At 39.1% G+C, this 19,563-nt stretch overlaps 1 protein-coding gene across 2 annotated transcripts; it reads left to right on the top strand.

Moving 5' to 3' along the window:
• Positions 1-1,877: 1,877 nt before the first annotated feature.
• On the top strand, positions 1,878-19,043 carry LOC111863473 (mucin-5AC). 2 transcript variants are annotated; one of them, XM_033751080.1, is made up of 6 exons: positions 1,878-1,957; positions 7,744-10,079; positions 10,620-10,784; positions 11,464-11,649; positions 13,848-14,063; positions 17,944-19,043. In XM_033751080.1, the coding sequence occupies exons 1-6, from the start codon at positions 1,924-1,926 to the stop codon at positions 18,031-18,033; spliced, it is 3,027 nt and encodes a 1,008-aa protein (XP_033606971.1). In that variant the 5' UTR covers positions 1,878-1,923; the 3' UTR covers positions 18,034-19,043. The 2 variants fall into 2 exon arrangements, with proteins under 2 accessions (XP_033606971.1, XP_023705589.1); XM_023849821.1 differs by lacking the exon at positions 17,944-19,043 and adding an exon at positions 15,095-15,882.
• The last annotated feature ends 520 nt before the right edge of the window (positions 19,044-19,563 follow it).

The following is a 19,563-nucleotide window of genomic DNA, read 5'->3' as shown; positions in this document are numbered from 1 at the left end:
GAGCTGAGCCCTTCTGGAGAAGCCGCCAATTTTGCAGCTACTCAAGAATTTCCCAGCATTTTATGGAACCCGAAGGTTCATCACCATGTTCACAAGAGCCCTCCACTGGTCCTTATCCTGAGCCAGATCTATCCGATCCATACCATCCCATCCTATCTCTCTAAGATCCATTCTGATATTGTCCACCCACCTACGCCTTGGTCTTCCCAGTGGTCTCCTTCCTTCTGGCTTTATCACCAATATCCTATACGCATTCCTCGTCTCCCCCATTCGTGCTACATGACCTGCCCACCTCATAGACAAGTGATAACAAACTAAAAACTAATAGCATTATCGCGAATAGCTTCTGTAACATACAGCACAACAGCGAAGCCCGGGCGAAAGACAACCTACCGGGGAAAAAACACAAAAGCATAGGATTTTTGATTCAACGATAGATAATTTTAATTTTAAATTTTAAATTCTGGAAAAGTTTTAAAGTAGAAAGATTCTTGCATCTTCCTGACGGTTGCGCTTTTTGTATGACTGGTGAGTAGCACTAATGTGGGTCCACATTAGGTCATTTCAATAGCTATGGACGCATTTGATGAGACTGCCTGAAGATGGACCCACATGCGGGCCGAAATGAAACCAATGTGAGCAGCGTAAGACCATACGGCGTCATTTTCTATTTTTGTTTGAATTCGATACGTTGAAGTCGTCATGCAGTTTACATGTACGAGTCCTAGTGTAGATATAAAGAATAATTTCTTTAACTTATTTATTTAATGGTATATTCTTAAAGCTGTGTCTCGGATATCATTACAACGCTAATGAAGGATTTCTGCGAACGTGGCAATGAACACTCCACGAGAACTGGGATTTCTTCTCCACAGTTCCGCCATGAATGCCGGAGACAACATGATACTACCCACTCAGTTATATATGTCTTTTGTGTTATAACGCCGTGCAAGTATGATACCCACTAACTTCACGGCAAAAGAAAGGCCCCTCCGAAACGTCGGTGTTCATGTACAAGACTTCACGATGATAAAACCAACATAGCAACGATCTAGATCCGTCTAATTAATTACACTCACAGGGAGCGGTAACACTCTATACTTTTATTCGACAGATACGCAGTTCAAATATCAGTTGAAACTCCAGCAATTTTGAGCCCCTCCAGTAGCCGCGTTAGGACACGTCGGCTCCCTTTCTGCATCCACAAATTCAGCAAACCTGTCACTGTCGGAGGTACTGACGGGGCCGTACAGTAAGCCACAAAAATGTTCCGATATTTGCCTTGAAGTGCTGAACAGGGGCAGGCCAGTTGTTATGGCGACAGCTCGCAAGGCAGGAGTCGCCATGGCGTCCGGACCGGCTTTGAGGGTCCAAACGGGTACCGGGGTAGAAGCTAACCACTCACCACTACCTAGTGCCGAGGTCAAGGTCATTCCCACCCACACGTCTTCAGGATAGGGCGGGGAGGAACAGTAGTCAGGGAATTCGTTACTGACTCCCTGACACAATCCACTGCGGCTCACCCTCCAGATAACAAGGTTGGGCACTGTTTGCAATACTTCCCGCCGGAAGACGCAGTCGCTCGCCTTTATGAAATCCTGACGTAAGCATACTACCCTGTTCACAACAGTTCGTCAATGGACCATATTCTGAGCCAAAAGAAACCACTCCACACCCTCACACCCTGTCTCCTTAAAATGAAATGAATAACAGCAATCAGCTTTACTTGTAAACATATAATAATATATTTTCCAGTTAATAATATTTGGATTTGTAAGCCTACGATCTTGTAACATCACACGTTACACAAAGCCATGGCCAACATAATCAGCGTCAGTATATCATGTAAGCTCACGTCAGACAAGCGCCATTTGCAGCGTGGCAGTGCGAGTAGCTCTACAGCACACAGTGTGGGCTGCTGACATGGAGATCCTCTGCCTCGCGCTGGCTGTGGCGGGTGAGTTTTGTATCAGCTGTCAGTAGAACACATTTCTGTTGCTGGACAAATTAAATTTCGTGCTTTCCAATTCGCGAATGTAGAATTGCAAACTTTTGATTCTGGAGGATATTTCGCAATTCTGAAGTAGGAAACCGTCCTTCCCTCTGCACCTCTCCCACCTGCAACAGACGCTCCACAGCCTGCGGAGAAGGGACAGCCACCATTTTTAGTTCTATTAGCGGTTCAGCACGCCCCTCCCTTACTTGTAACCCTTTGAAGCCTGAAATTCATGTACATGATATACAAAATCTTAGTTTCCACCACTGCATAATCATTATAAAGCCAATTGCTTAAAGCTGTTCAGGAAATTGCTGTTTATTCTGAAAATCACAAGAAACAAGGGAAATCTATGAACAACACGCAGACATTTAAGTGTCAAGGTACGTGGTACATAGCCCTATAGTAATCACTGGGTTGTAAAGGGTTAACATTTGATAATTTTATAGTAGGCCTATAACACTGCTTCTCGGAATTCTCGTTATTCTGGTCTGCCGTACTGTTTCTTCACAAAGTTCCCTTCTCATAACGACAAGCCCAAGCCCTGTTTCCACTATCATCACTGGCAAAATAGCTCTTTTTGAGCCACAGCCTTCCTTATAAGATTCTGTCAGGGTTACTGACTCAGTTAGATCAACCGGGTTTCGCAACAGTAGACTTTTCACGGAGCAAGGTTATCAGCCTTGCGGCCAATCCAAAATCTGGCAAGCCAGGTCTCTGTGTTTATGTCCACCAGTGAAAGGGCGGCCCGGCTATGCCCCCAGGCACCTGGTTCATTTTTTTCTTGGGGTGAGGTGAGACTGAGTCCACTTGGTACGTCGGCCAATCACTGGCCTCCTGTAGCAACCCCGGATGATAGATGATGATGAATGTGGAGCAGTTGGTGGGGTAAGAATCGATAGGGGAAACCGCAGTACTAGGAGAAAACCTGCCCCAGTGCCGCCGGGAATCGAACTCGGAACTCTGGATCTGTAGCTAGGAACGCTGACCACTAGACCACAGAGCAATTAAGTGTGGTAGCGAAACAAATTGATCTAGAGATTCCGGCATATTTACACACTTTCATCCCCTCGAATACAAGAAAAAATGGGTTTAATGCCGTTGTCTGCCTGTATGCATGCACGTATGTCCCCCCCCCCAGCTCGTCAACATTTCGCCGGATATTATGCAGATTGAGTGTTCATGAGTTCATCCACCATAGGTCGCTGTCCGGAAAATATAAACGTTTCAGTCCCCAAAATAAAATTCCTTCTTATGGGCCCCAAAATACCAAATTACAATTTTCTTGAAAATGGGTTAAAGGAGCCCGATTAAATTTCAGTAATTTTTGGAGACCATCCAACGTAAATTAAACTGCGTAGCTAGTCTCTTCAGAAAAATAAATGTACGCGCACGAGGAGCCCAAATGATTACGCAACGCATACCAACAATGGCCTGCAGAACAACAATCGATTTGCTTTCAAGGCAACGTCAGAACAAAATATGTGCAAAGTGACGTGCGTGGGAGAATGCCACAGGCGTAGCCTGCAGCACGAAGGGGAGTGAGGAGAAATGCATACAAAATTTTAATCGGAATATCTAAAGGAAGACATAGGCACAGACGGAGGATAACATTAATATTGATGTTAAAGAAACTGGATATGAGAAGTGTATGCTGGATTCTTCCGGCTCAAACTGTGAAATTCCGTGAAATACAGGAATTCCTCAATCGAGAGTTTAGAGGCACCTCAAGAAGGACTCATCTCCGAGTCAGTGGTGTATATTAGCTCATACGTCACTTATCGACTCCGTATCTACGTAAGACGTCAATTAGCATCGAATGATTTGAGAGGATTGCTCACGGTCAAGAGGAACCGGACCGGAAACGAGGCAGTAATATCCACGCTTGAACCGGAAACCATCAAAGTGCATGATTTGTCATGTTCACTCATTCGTAGTTCAGATTACTGAAACCACTGATCACTGTACTTAGTCATGATAGGAAAATGCCCACGAGCAAAGCGAAGTTTATCGCAGTCGCGTCTGGACAACGCGATAGTGTTGCAGCATCATGTAACCCCACGTCACGCCTCCAACTACGTTCGTTTTTACTTCAGGCGTGTCCAGATTGGAAGGCTTCAGTTTATAATTTGCATTCATATAACTTAGTCTTAATTTCCGTTTATAATGCAACAATAATTAACACTTAATTCACTAAATGTTCGTTAAATGTTTAAAATGTCATTAAATTTATTAAAATAACTCTACATTTGGTGTTCATGCTACGTGTTTCAGGCAACATATCTTTTAAAGGAGCCCACTGCACTGTGCGCTTGGTCAAACGGTATTCATTGAATTTGATTTGTTTCATTCTGGTCCGCCACAGGACGACATCAAAGAACCCTCTTCTCAAGAACAAGGCGGCACACGTTCGGCCCCCGTCAAAAGAAGCAATAAGAAAGAGGGCACGAACCCACTTGCTTTATAAATTCTAACAAACTCTTGACTCGTAGTTGGCTGAGGCACTATGCTACAAGCCGGAAGGTCGCGGGTTCAAGTTCCGATGAGGTCATTGGATTTTTTTCAATTGACCTAATCCTTCCAGCCTCACTTTGGCCCTGGGGTTGATTCAGCCTCTAACAGAAATGAGTACCAGGAATTAATTAAATAATTATCCTGGGGAGCAAAGGGCGGTCGGTGCGTAAGGCTGACTACCTCACCGCCATCTTTGAGCCGATTGTCTAGATAATGTGGGATCCTCAACGTCTCAGAACCCTATGGGCCTTCACAGCCTGGTACAGGGATAGCTTTACTTTACTTACTTTAACAAAATCTTAACAAACCAATTACAAAAATGTTAATATATTAAAACAGACGCTGCAGTTGTAAAAACTTAAGATTTTGTATCTAATGTTATATTATCAACATTACATGTATATTTTAACGCTGTATGTATTCAACTAATTTCAAGTCATTAAGAAAACTCTAATGGGTTCTTAATTATTTATAGTTCTCAGAATCAGTTTCACTAGAACAGTTCGTTCGGATGTTGGGTAATATTCCGTTGTTTACATTGTAAACTGATATCAGATGGGTCCACTTGTCATTTGCAGCTGGATCAGTTCTGAGAGCGTGTTCAGAACAGACGCAATAGCCCCTTTAAATTTCGGTGCATTTGACTTTCGCGTCTGGGAACCGGAAATTGCATCGATATGTCAAGCGTCGCTGTGCCGCACTTCACACTCCAGCGTCTTATTGTGGAAACACAGGGCTCGAGACCCGCTATCCTGACGATTTTCGTGATTTTCCCCAGTCCCTAGAGGCGAGTCTCTAGAGGACAGCCGCTTTAAAAGCGGGCAAAGCCGCCTCGCCCCATAGACTTCAACTTGCACCCATGGGCACATTCGTACTGTCCAGTGCCCGTCGAGTGGTCAGGTTCACGCCACTGCCCCTTTACCCCCAAGGAAGTGGTCACTGGTAATCCACCGTATATGACACTGGGTGGGCCCTAACGCCTGTTTGGATGCTATAAAGAGAAAAAAATATCTTGCAGTTGCCAGGAATCAAACTCCGATTACTCGGTCGTCGAGCCCATGACCTAGTTCCTTTTCTGACTGAGGTATCCCGGGTTCAAGAATAAAAATGTAAATTGTGCACAATTTGTTATTAACTCGAGCAATGCATGTCAGGAACACGGTACGTTTTGAGGGGAGAAGATTTTGTGAACAGCGCAGATGCGGAGATGGCAATAACTTGGCGGATGTGAGTTCTCATAGCGGTGAGATGTAACGCCGTGTAGTCTGGTAGAAGTCTTTTTCAGAGGACCTACTGCCTTCATTTTCAGGATAGAATATTAATCGAAGCAGGACACCAACAAGAAGCAAGTGGTAATCAGAGCTCTGCCGTGCTTTTTACTCCTTTCTTGCTTACCTTATATGTATATCTACCCTGAAGATGGTAGCAGTATATTCCTCCGAAAAGAACTCCTACCCGACTACACGTCGTTTCATCCCAGAACATAATAATTCACGAATAAATTTGTTTTCTTATAGTTTCATCTTTTTTTCTTTCTTCTTCCATTTTCTTTCTTTATTTCTTCTCATTTTCCCTCCTCTTTCCCCTACTCCTTTCCTTCATCTCAATGTACCTCTTCCCCATCTCGCCGGCTTCACAATAAAATTACTTTCTAATTGTTAGTAAGCTATAAAGAACTACATGTTGCTCATACGGACTGATGCTTTATGTGGGTACCACAGTAGCATTGTTACTCAACTTGAACAATGTATTTGAAACCGGGATTAATGGCCTCAAACATTAAAATGTACGGACCAAAGAACGAGTGTATTCCCAAGGATTTTGTCACGTTCTTTGTTAAGTACGGCACACGGTAATAATACCAGAGAACACAAAACCTGCATTTGGGTAGACACGCGGTATCTACTGCCTCTGTCTTGTACTATGATCCAGGAAGGAAGATCTGTAGAGATTCCTGTATTAACAGCAGGACTTGATTTCTGTCCAGAGTCGCTTCTAGCGGGCTGTATTTTCCGGCTTCCGGTTGAGTTTCATTTATTTGTTTATTTATTTACGGTTTATTTAAGGAATCTTCAACAAATCAGACCATACAACGTCGAAAAACTAGGTAATAATAATTAAAAATGAATGGAAACCAAATGGAAGGAAGAGGTCGTGGACCGTTTCAAGGTACAATACTGGCATTTGCCTGGAAGGAATAAAGGAACCCACGAAAGCTTCAGTGCCTCGGCCGAGATTTGAATAAGGAACCTCCTGAACACAAGCAAGAAGCTTCACTGCCTGAACCAATTCGATTGGTCCCACGGCTTGGGTTAATCACTGTCGTCACCACCACCACCCACCTCATCTTCTTTCTCCGAGGCAGTTGCCGCAAAAACAGTCCGGGAACTTTCCGATACCACCTCGTACTGCATGTTGTTGAGATATTCATTAATACACCTCAGCCCAAGTACAAAATAACAGCTTACATTTTTAGGAATGGTTCTGATTTGTATTCATAATAAGACGTATTATATGCCAACAGTTCATGCTTCCCAGTGAGTTTTCATGTAGAAATACTGTCGCCACCCTTTAATGTCTATCAGTAAAACCTGTTACTCAAGGAACTTGCATTGTCTAAATTTGTTCAGAATATTTTCATTTTTTATCTTTGGGTTCATCTTGTGAACATCAAAAGGACGGCTATGTCTTCTTCCACAAGTCATTCTACTAAAGGAATTCTATTATTCCCTTCAGAGTATGTAAAACATTGTTTGGCAACTCTTTTAATTGAATACCATGTGATTTATTTATACCATCTGCTATTCTGCCATGTCCAGCCATATCTGTCTCCGCTTTTGATATAACATATCATCATAATCACTGTTGCTGTTGTTATTGCAGCATATATTATGTTTGTCTAAATATTATTTCTCTTTGAATTATTATCACTAGGCAGGAAGGAAAGTTTGGGGAGGGATAAGTGTATGTATGTGGATTATAGCTGCCAAATTTTCACAAATACCTCAATTTTTCTATAACACGATTTAAAGGAAAATAATTAATGATTAAGGAAAAAATCGATTTTAGACTGTAACGGATTTCTCGATCTGTGCCTTCTTCACTGATTTCTCAGTTTTCCTCAAATTAAAACATTGGCTATAGTCATGCATTAAATAACCCAGACAAATCACTTTCATAGAGATCAGTTTCTTCACCACTAAAATGACAAATAAATTTGTATCTTTTTTCAGCATTTATGGATGTTGCAACCTGTCATGAAGTACATGATCTCACATATTCCAAAAGAGTGAGAACAAGGCGCAGTGGACATTCCAAAGAAATGCTGGAACAAATTAACAGATCTAATGAATCAGTGCTTGGATCAAATGTCCACAGTCACAGACATTCGACCAGGCCTACGATTGATAGTTCAGTGGTTAATGGTGAAATATCTTTGAATGACAGTAGTACTCAGCATGGGAAAGGCACAACTATGCAATCTGTGGAAGAAAGCTCTGCAGGCAGTCTCATACAGACCGAGAGAAGAATCACTATATCCTTGGATGAAAATTATGTACAGCCTAGAAAGGCAGATGCTGTGTCCTCTGAAAACACTAATGTACAGTCAGAGAGGGAAGATCTACACTTAAATCAAAATATATCTGGGAATGATACACAGATATTAACAGAAGTCACTTCATCATTGCAACAATATTCCTATAATATGACTGGAAACTCAACATTTCAACCCCTGTACAACACTCTGATTAACACAATAGTAGAGCCTATTATGAAAAATATAAGTTCTGAAAATATAACAACAAATTTAAACACACAGTACTTGCATAATATTTCAAGAAGTGATGTACAGAGAAGTGGCAATAATTTAAGCTCTGTGAGAACAACTGCATATAATTTATCCTCACAGTCTTTAGAAATTACTACTCTCTTTGCAAAGTCACATGATTCAGTGACATTTTCACCATACCTTTTGTCTACATCAAATCATGAGAATGAAAGTTTGCATACACCTGCAATGAATAATTCAAACATTAATGATTTTAATCATCCTCCCATTATGCCAATAAACCCATTAGTTTCTTATTCAATGCCTAGCACAAATAACTTGTCAACTGCATTTCCTGAAGTAAATACAAATTTGTCTGAAGATCATAAACAAGTGGGTCAGGAAGACAACAATATAACGTACACAGTTCACTCTAACGTTTCAGACCAATATTCAGCACTCCATACAAGAAAATTACCAGAAGGAAAACCAGTTGTAACATTAATTCCTGAAGAAGTACATAAAGTACCATCAGTTACTCAAAACAGTTCTTCTTTCATATCATCCAGAGTATCTGAAAGAAATATTCAAACTAATACATTTGAAAATTACACATCTTTTCATTCAGAGTCATCCATAAACCCCACAACCCCACTATTTTATTCATCAGCAGGTGCATATATTAATTCAGAAATATCTCCCAATACCTTTCCAGTAACAACTACTTCCACAGAATCTGAAATTGCATCAGAAACTATCATTGAATCACATAATGTTGTGTCTGAAGAAGATTTTCCTCAAACAATTCTTGCACCAGTTACCAGTGCAAACTGCAGTGCCATGTCATTAGTTACACCTGTATCTCATTCACTATCATCTAGTTTTGACACACCAACGAAAACTGTGGAAACATGGGACACAAATGCTACACCTACTGTGTCATCAGTAGGAAATATACTGTCAAGTGCAATTTTCAATACTGTGGAATCAAGAGATGTTACAACAAACAAAATCTCCAGTAATGCAAAAGCTGTAGAAAGTGTGATCTCAAACTTTATTTCTAATACTGCACCATCATTAGAGAATATAACCTCAAGAACAATTTTTAATACTGTGCCATCAGTAAATGATGTGACCTCAAACACAATTTCTAGTAATGTGGAATCAGCAGAAAATATGAGCTCAGAAGAAGTTTCCAGTACTGTGCAATCAGTTGAAACTTTAACCTCGAGCACAGTTTCTTACATTATGCCATCAGTGGAAAACGCAATCTCAGACACACTCTCCAATCTTGTGGCAGTAGTAAATGTAACCTCAACAGCAAAACCTTCAAATTCGATCTCTAGTACCATTCAATCATTAGAAACTGTAACCTCAAACACAGTTCCAAACACTGTGCAATCAACAGATAATGTAACGTCAGGAGCGATTTCCCACAGTGTTCTGTCAGCAGAAACCTCAAACACAATTTCCCAAAATATGCAATCAGCAAAAACTGTAACCTTAAACTCATTCCCCAGTACCGTTCTATCATTAACAGTGGTAACTTCAAACACAACTTCTAGCCCTCTGCTATCACTAGAATCTGTAACCTCAAGCACAAGTTCTACATTTGCTAGTACTGTGCCATCAATAAAGTACATACTGCCAACTAAGGATGCTAAACAAGGCGACAAATTTCAAGTTGACATTGTCAGCGGAAAAGATGAATCCTCCCACAGAACTGAGGACGAAATAGGGAAGTCATTTGACAATCTGAGTGATAATAGTAACACCACATCTCTTAATGTCATTCATGAGGTAAACACATCAATATGTAAGCCAAATAGAAAACTTTTCCTCGTATTATTCAGTTTTTAGTGTTAAAATATGTGTAATGTTTATTAAAAGTATAATGCTACAGTATACCACTAGTGTCTACTACTGAAAATTCTATGAATTTTCTATTTGTGTTAAACACATGTAAATATCATAGGGGGGAAATGGCTTTACATCTACCTTAAATGTGTTCTATAAAGGAACAAAACATAAACAGCCCCTCAAAATGGGGATAGTCCTATTTTTCTCACATTTCTGGGAAATTATGTCAGATTTATTGAAAATATATTTTGAAATATCATACAGGTGGAAGGATAGAAAGTAACTGGAGGGGTAAAAGTCAAGACAAAGACTTTTAGCCATTTCTTTTTAGCTGTTGGTTAATTTTATTTGTTACTTGTAAAGGAATCACATAGTATTTTAAAATATTTCTCATAAAATGGAATAGAGTTCATACAACATATTTCCAACAAATGAGTAAATTTCCCAATACCTCCTATAGCTGATTTATTTGTTTTCCAGCAATTGTTTGTAAAATCTGAGAAACTAACAGAAACAGAAAAGAAAGAAGACCCATTAACCATTGTCTTCAAAAGTGATATGGAGGTTGCTGAGTGGTTCCTATCCTGGGATATGGTTTTCAGAAAATACACTTCAAAAGCACTTACAGGATGTATGGAGGTTCAGGTATGTATGAGGGTTATAAGGAAAGTAACAGCCTGCAAAATGTTAACAAAACAAGCATCACTCACTCACTCACTCATGGAGCTGAGCCCTTCTTGAGAAGATGTCAATTGCACAGCTACTCAAGAATTGCCCAGCATTTTATGGAGCCTGAAAGTTCATTACGGTGTTCACAAGAGTCCTCTACTGGTCCCTATCCTGAGCCAGACCAATCCCATTTATACCATCACATCTTATCTCTCTGAGATCCATTTTAATACTGTCCACCCACCTACATCTTGGTTTCCTTAGTGGTCTCTTTCCTTCTGGCTTTCCCATCAATATCCTATACGCATTCCTCCACCTCTGCCCCATCTGACCTGTACTCCCACTAAATCTATCTTATATTTTGAGATTTCTCCCACCACTGCACTGAGCGAAACTGCCTTATACATACTTCATTTATGAAATGATTTAACAACCAAAGTTTAACTAGAGGTACGGGAGTGTACTGCCTACAATTCTTTCAGCACAGACCAAAATACTAACTTCTCAAATCTAATGCAGGTCATTACCAAACAAACTGACAAACATGGTGGATAAAGCATGGCTGCAACTACTTAGAATCTTATATAGAATTAAAAACTGAAAATTATTCATTATGGATAAAATTTACTGATGAGCATTATGATGTAAATTGCAGGAAAAGTGGAACAAAACACTTTCACCAGAAGACATCTGTTATATGATACCAGGACCTTATGCTGATGGAGGAAACTTTACCATCTGCATACTAGTAAAAGGTCATGCAATGGCAGGAAGTATGTTTATATCAGGGAAATACCTTCAAAAATGCTTAGAGGAAATGATTCTCAATTTGAAACAAATGGTAAGAATGTTATTCATGTGTTACTAGTAAAAGTAAAGTAAAGCTATCCCTGTAACAGGCCGTGAAGGCCCATAGGGTTGTGAGATGTTGAGGGTCCCACATTATCTAGACAATCAGCTCAAAGATGGTGGTAAGGTTGTCAGCCTTACACACCGGCCGCGCTTTATTCCCCAGGAAAATTATTTAATTAATTCTTGGTACTCATTTCTGTTAGAGTGTGAGTAAATGCCAGGGCCATAGTGTGGCTGGAAGGATTAGCTCAATTGAAAAAAATCCAATGACCTCATCAGAACTTGTACCCGCGACCTCATGGCTTGTAGCATAGTGCTTCAACCAACTACGCTACTGTGTGCCCCTCATGTGTTACTTGTAGATTAGAAAATGTATTTTTCTTAAAGTAGACATGAAAGTGGTCATTGTCTGATCGAAATACTGTCCTAGCTCTTGCCTAGAATGACTGAAGAAAACCATAAAAACCTCAGGATAGCTGGTGTCCTGGCCAAAATTTGAACCCAGCATGTTCCAAATATAAATTTAGACTATTATCTTAAGTTCTAAGCTGAACTCACAAAGCCTGTTTCTCTACTGCAAATACTGTAGCCACTAAACTGCACCTTAGGCCTCATTTGAGGCTATCACAGGGGTGGTTATGAGGAGTTCCATCTTCTTGGATATAACGCTGTGTAGTCTGTTGAAAGTCAACTGAAGTTTTGGAGGAACATGTCGCCTCCATAATAATAAGCCATGCTACCTGCTTCACAGTGGTTTCTTGCATGACTTATTCTTCATCCCTGAAGATGGAGGTTACGTGTTCCCCAGAAACTTCAGTTGACTTTCAATGAACTACATGGTGTTGTATCCCAGAAGATAGAACTCTTATGCCCAATTGTTTTGGCATCATTTTAAGTCCTACACAGCTGTTCGTTGAGACCCTTGTGGTCTTAAGGCTCTTTCAGGTGTGAGTTTGATACTTATGCACAGAATGGAATGAAATCTGCGAACAAGGTCTCCATAAGGTTTCCTTCTTAAATCAAGAAAACATTTTAGAGCATATGTCCTGTGTCATTTATTTTTCAAGATTAACATCACCATAAAATTGAGCAAACTAGGAGCATTCAGAGGGTCAGGCTGTAGAAATAGCCATCTTCGAGCTTGGATGTTGGTTCAGATATGTGGATAATACATCTGTCATATGGTCACAGGGTTCACATGTGCTGAACAACTTTCTCCGCCATATAAACAGCATCCATCTTAACATGCAGTTTATGACAAAGCAGGAAGGTCAACTGCTCTCCCTGGACAGATAATTACAGGAGTGGCAATGGATTCTTAGGACACAAAGTCTATAGGAAGGCACCACACATGAACCAATACCACAACCCAACCTCACACCACCATTCAGATCAGAAACTCAGCGTTCCCTCAACCTTGACAAGCAGGGCATATAACATCTTGGATGATGCTAATATACACATAGTTGGAATAGTTGGTTTAGGCACTATGCTACAAGCCGGAAGGTCACAGGATCGAATCCAAATGAGGTCATTGGATTTTTTCAATTGACCTAATCCTTCCAGCCACACTATGGCCCTGGGGTTGACTCAGCCTCTAACAGAAATGAGTATCACAATATATCTTCATACTAAGTTTAATTCTTAGTTCCAATAGTTCATTATCAAAATCAGATCCACAGGAAAAGATATTTTCAAATGGATGCCTGTCTTTTTACATTCTGCAGATAAAACTACCTATATAAAGTTGCATATTTTCCATATATACCTAAGTGACCTCAGTATGACCAATCGCTTTGAAATTAAACTTGACTTGATCCCTATAACAGCTGTCAATTATTGCCCTGATTAACATTTATGCAGGAGCTGGGATATCTCAGTTGCTATAGCAATGGGCTGAGATGTGGATGACCAGGGTTCAATTCCTTGCAGAAACAAAAGATTCTTCTCTTCTCCACAGTATCTAATCTGGTCCTTGGGCCCATCCAACCTCCTATTCAATGAATACCAGTGGTTCTTTCCCCTGGGGGGGGGGAGGTTAAGGGACCAGTGTGTGAAACTGATCACTGAGCTCTGTAGAGCTACACCTCCATTCCCCCATACATCATAATGGCGTGGCACTTAGTTAATTAAGCACAGGGACAACTTTAACTTTATCATACTTACTTTACCCTATTATTTTTACAGCTGCATATAGAAATCATAGACATTTTCATTGGGATTCCAACAGCACAACAAAGTCACTGTAGGATACAGGAGATGAGTTGGAACAGAATAAAAGTTACAGTAGCAGTGATTGTGGTAATAGCAATATCCATGTCTATTATTGCTGCTCTCATATTCACCATAAAGCATCGGCAACGTCAGGAATTTTTGCAACCTACAGCTGGGTTATCTTACCAGGTGAGTTATATTAATTTAAATTTTAAATATAGTTTTGGAACCAATTTTACAATTAAAACATAAAGTTTAAAAAACTTACAGGTCACATTGGACGGAGTGATTTATTTTTGTAATTGTTAGTGTGATGGACCAGAATGAAACAAATCAATCTCAATTTTACAAATTTGAAGTATGCAGTTTCTGTGAAACTGTCATTCCCAACCTCAAAATTTCATATTTTTGGTTAGTAGTGACTCAGCATAGTCTGTGTAACATTCGAGCAGAAGCATTGGAAGTTGTACTGATGTTTCTGAAGAAAGAACAAAAGGAGAACACTATATAGTACTTCAGGATTATAAGGGCTTGGAGGTGGTACAGTTACATGTATATCAGGCCATCAGAGCCAATTTGATCTTTGCCAGGAGGGTAGGGCAATCAGTTTTGGAGGGGTAACAGCTAGAAAATTTGTTCTCACAAACTCATGTTTAAGCCCTTTATGAGTAATTGTACTGATCACATAAGGGTATTGTATTTTAAACAATTTGGTATCAATATTTAGCAGGCATTTTCCTTTTAATTTTGATTTTTTCCTAAGATTTGGGAAGGAAAGGCATGATGCCTGTTTCCTTCCCCCTTCTTGGTGACCAGATATGTGGAACTTCTTGACTGCAAATACAGTTTAAAGAAAAGTTGAAATAATTTTTATATAAATTAGAGTACCAAGAACGTATAACACATGAACTTAAGACTGCAACAATACACTACACTTTCAAAGGAAGGAGGCAAAAAACGTACTATTCCAAAAATCAATAGATATAAAATATGACAGTATTCGTAATTATGGGTCTCTGTTGTTCATGAATATGAATCATTACAAGAAGATGTCAACAATTAAGGGCTTCTGGGGATACTGCAGTTCTGATCTTTGCTTAGGAGTTGTACAGTGTGTGTGCTGATGTGCACTGTGTAACAGAAATACCATGACTAATATCAACTTTCACTATGATGAAAAGCAGTTGCTTCATCAGACTCACATGCTCATTCCTTCTCAGCTGAGAAGTCATAATGATGGTCGCCATCTAGCCACAGATGAGGAGTGCACTGCTATGGAAGCAAGCAATGTTCAGCTACAGGAAGTGAAAGAAGAGAAAGCTAATGGTTCCACACCTTCAACTTCTAAGGCTCCTGCGGTTGTTAAATTCATCAGCAAAGAGGAACATGAAAAGTGGGTTGTACCCTATGATGAAGTAATAATTCAAGGAGAAAAATCTATAGGTCATGAAGACACAAGACTATAACAAATGTACAAGCAAATACAGCTTTAACAGACAGAGAAATAAAAGTGAAACAATATTACCTTGAAGTTAATTAACACAAACATTTTTTTATGGTTCACCATTTAAAATATCACTATGATACTTTGTATTCACACTTGATTTTAACGATATACTCTTTAGATGGGTATTTGGAAGAACTAGTTAGATTAATTTATGTACAAGTGCAAACACACAAAAATACATTCGAATGACTTATTCTTGCAGCAGTAAAATATGATGAATGATGTTTCTGCATCCGTATGGACCAAAAGTAAGCAACACTGTTTACACCAAAAAATGCATATGATAAGGGCAAGTCTTACTATCAGGGCTCACAGAATGCTTGCTTGATGTAGGCTGTAATGTAAAAACAGAAACATTGTTTTTAACTGTCAGTTTATACTGCAATATAGCAGCTTGTGAAACAACTCATTTACTAAGCTTTACGCAACTATGACTGTGATAAAAGAATCACACAAATTCTTCTTTTGTGTACAATGATCGACTATTCCGACATAAACCATCATCCTATTTAAAAAAAAAATATCTTGAAGCCTGAATTCTATCTTCATCCTCAGGTAAAGAGCCTACTCAGTTGGACCCAATCAGTACAGCTAGTTCCTGTCTCTGGAGCTAGAATTCTTCACAGGTTAAATTGTTACCTTCCATATCCTAACTCATCCTTCACTGTTACCCTTTCACATCTCAGCTAATAAAGAGACATCTGAAGTACACCTTGCATCTACATAGACACAGCAGTTTGAATTGGCCACTTCATGCACAGCAGGCCAACTGCTTGCTCATGCAAGATGTTACATATATATATATATATATATAAGCAACAAGCGAACCCAAAAAATTCAGCATATATTGTACTTCACAATGAATGGCCACAGTCAGATAAGATTTTTTTTATTGCTAGTGGTGTGGGACTAAGTCCCTTGTACTGTGGCCACTTCTGGCCTATTGTACCAGCCCCAGATGATAGGTGAGGGTGATTGGTGGAATGAAGATTGGCAGGGGAAACCGAAGTACATGGAGAAAACCTGCCCCAGCGCCATTTTGTCCACCACAAATCCAACTTGACCAGGCCCGGGACCAAACCCGGGTCACCGTGGTGGGAAGCCAGCAACTAACTGCTTGAGCTATGGCGCAGCCTCACCAGCTGTTATAAAGTTTAATTTTGTTCCAAAAATATGCCATAAATGACTTTAATTAAACAAAAATTATTGGATGACATATAAATAACAAAATACATTTTCTAAAAATGACATAGTCACCTGAGGTATTTCCTGTTACATAAGTAACATTTTAATTACCAAGCATGCACACAACAGCTGGCAGAGAGAGAGAGTGTGGGTTGTGTGCACACATGTGGGTTTTTTGTGTGTTTGTGTGCATGCATGTGCCAGAGCTCATGTCATACTTTCTTCAAGTGACTGATTTGAGACATGGTGCTGGATTGAAGAGAATTTTGAAGGTGAGGGCAGTAGATTGCAAGTACAACTTCCTTGCCAAGAAACTTTCAGCATGGCAAGGGCAGTACCAGCTTGTCAGTGACAGATTGTGTGTCTGGCTTGGCTCCTCTATATTTCGTATTATGAAGTGGTATAAACTTCAACCGCAACAAACTGTAATTTAATGTTTATCTTTAATCTTGCAAAAGGGTGAGTTTAAGGAATAATTGCAATTTGGAGCTCAATGTACCCATCTCTCTGGCTTCACAACTTACCCTCTCTTGCTGCACAATAGTGACAAATAAAAATTCTAATATTCTTTGTTTAACATAGGTTCAAAGACAGAACAAACATAGAAAGTATTTTATAAGACAACCTCGAATAAGGACATAAATGAATTCTGGAGATCACTGAGTTTAACTTCCCAACTTTGTGGCCCATCTAGTGCCATGTCACTGAGACGAGAACACTACTTTAAGACTGAGGATGCGATAATATGCTGCCTAGACAGTGCTACTTTACACTTCAGGGGACAGTGACAGATGAGTGTAGGGCAATAGTGTAATGATTGGCAGGGAAAATTGAATAAATTTGGAGCAACACCTGCCCCAGTGCCACATTTTTCACCCTGAATCTCACATGAAGTCACCCAGGATTATACCAGCATCTAAGCACTAGAAGTATGGCATGACCCAGAGATTCCTGTATATAGGACAAATTGTATTTCAGCTGATTTGGCACTAAACAAAAATGAGATATGAAGGCTGTTCAAAAGTATAATCATTGTGACAATGCCAAAGCCACCAGTTTCAATTTCTGACAGTGTTACTTTAGATTAAGATATTTTTTCATTCAGATCCTATTAAAATTCATTCGTTCTACTACACTTAAGTTTAAACATACAAGAAGTAGAATTTTGTACATGTCTGACTTGTAGCTTGAATAAAAAAGGAAATATGTCATTTTCCTCCTGTCAACAGACCAAATATCACACCAACATACGATAAATGTTCATAATTTTGTGTCATACAGCATTCCTATTTTCAGCTAATCTACAGGAGTGCAAGTCTTACATCTTTGACAGTCAACATCAAGTGTTTTTTTTATTCTTTTTGCAAATGTACTCAGGTGAAAAAATTGGCTGCTCCTTCCATCAAGTGGGGTCAACTCATAATGCCTAAGTTTACTTCTCAGCTGTGCTGTTTGGAAAATATATAACTGGAGTAGATAGTCGAAAAGATGAACACATCCTATGGCAGGAATATAGACTGTGACATATTTAGCAAGCGGTCAAAGAATGAAGAACTTTGATATGTTGGGTTTTTGGACTTTATCCATCGTCCTGGTTTATACTATAGTAATGAAGAACTTGTGTGTTGGCTATGTGTATGCTGATTTAGGGAGTGAAGAATTTGGTCAATAATAACAACAACCATAATATCCAAATGTTTTACTTTTACAAGTACATTTTCCATAAAATATAATATGTATTCAAGTATTAAAATAAAGATTAAAATGTAAATATCATTTTCATTCAGGCTCACTTATGAAGTAAAATTAAGGCACTAGAACTAATAACATCTAGACACAGCAGTTCACAACAGCAACAACACAACTTTAATGTTTTAAATGTTTTAAACATATTTTATTACTTTTACTTTCCTTTTACTTACTTATGGGCATGCTGAACAGTCATCAAATCAACAGGGTTGTTACATTTGCATTTAAATAAAGCAATAATATAGCACTGGTATCCCCTCAGTTATGTGATATCAAATTATGCAGATTTTGTATTGATCCAATTTCATATAGATCTCTCTAATTTATTTCTGTCAGTAAACACTAAAAAACAGTTCAGTTATTTGTCTAAAACAATACATTTGGAATTATTATATGACTAAAATGACTGACATTAAAATTTTTTAATTAAAATTAAAGGTAGAGGAACTAAAGGAGTAATAACAAATTTTGAATTTCGTGAATGAGTTACGTGATAGCTCTTGTGAACATATAATTATTGTGTATGGCAATTATACAACAGCACTAGCAGGAACTTCACCACAGTCAGAAATTCCAAGTGTAACTTTGAAGAATCATAAAATGGCAGGAACATAGACAGGAAGAAACTTGTCTCATAACAATGTCAAATTTGGCAGCGGCTACAGTTAACATCTCCCATTAACACAGACAGTTCTACTGGCAGGAATGTAGGAACTTGAATGTTTGGGTAACTCTGATAAATGCAGTAAAAGTAAGTTACATCCTTAACCATACAAATCTATTCAGCATACAACAGAGAAATATCCAACTCCAGAGAGTAGAGATCTTCAGAAGCAACAGCTGCAAAGCTAGCCAAGCAATTCCAGACCTTTTATTAACAGGAAGGTTCATTATCATCTCTACAAGACCCTGCCACCAATCAATATACTTAGCCATGGGAATTCAAACAACATCACAACAGCCTATTTCTAAAATCTGTTTAATATTACGATCCTATCTATATTTACATGTTTTCTGACTAACATTCTGAACTTAAAAATCTATATCAGAATACACTGTTCAACAGAAGAGGTTAAATTTATTCCTTCTGGTATCAGGAACCTACACATAACTAAAAAGATTGTCTACTAATGCTATATTTCAGAAACTGTTGCACTGGAATCCAGACAACTCATGTCATTATGTATACCATATTCTGTGGTCACAGAGTACCATGGCATAGAGAATATAGACTTCAAATACAACACA

Source organism: Cryptotermes secundus, unplaced genomic scaffold (assembly GCF_002891405.2).
Source record: "Cryptotermes secundus unplaced genomic scaffold, Csec_1.0 scaffold2860, whole genome shotgun sequence".
Classification (NCBI taxonomy): Eukaryota; Metazoa; Arthropoda; class Insecta; order Blattodea; family Kalotermitidae; genus Cryptotermes; species Cryptotermes secundus.
Note: the sequence above shows the minus strand (reverse complement) of the source record. Positions and strands in the feature narration are given on the sequence as shown.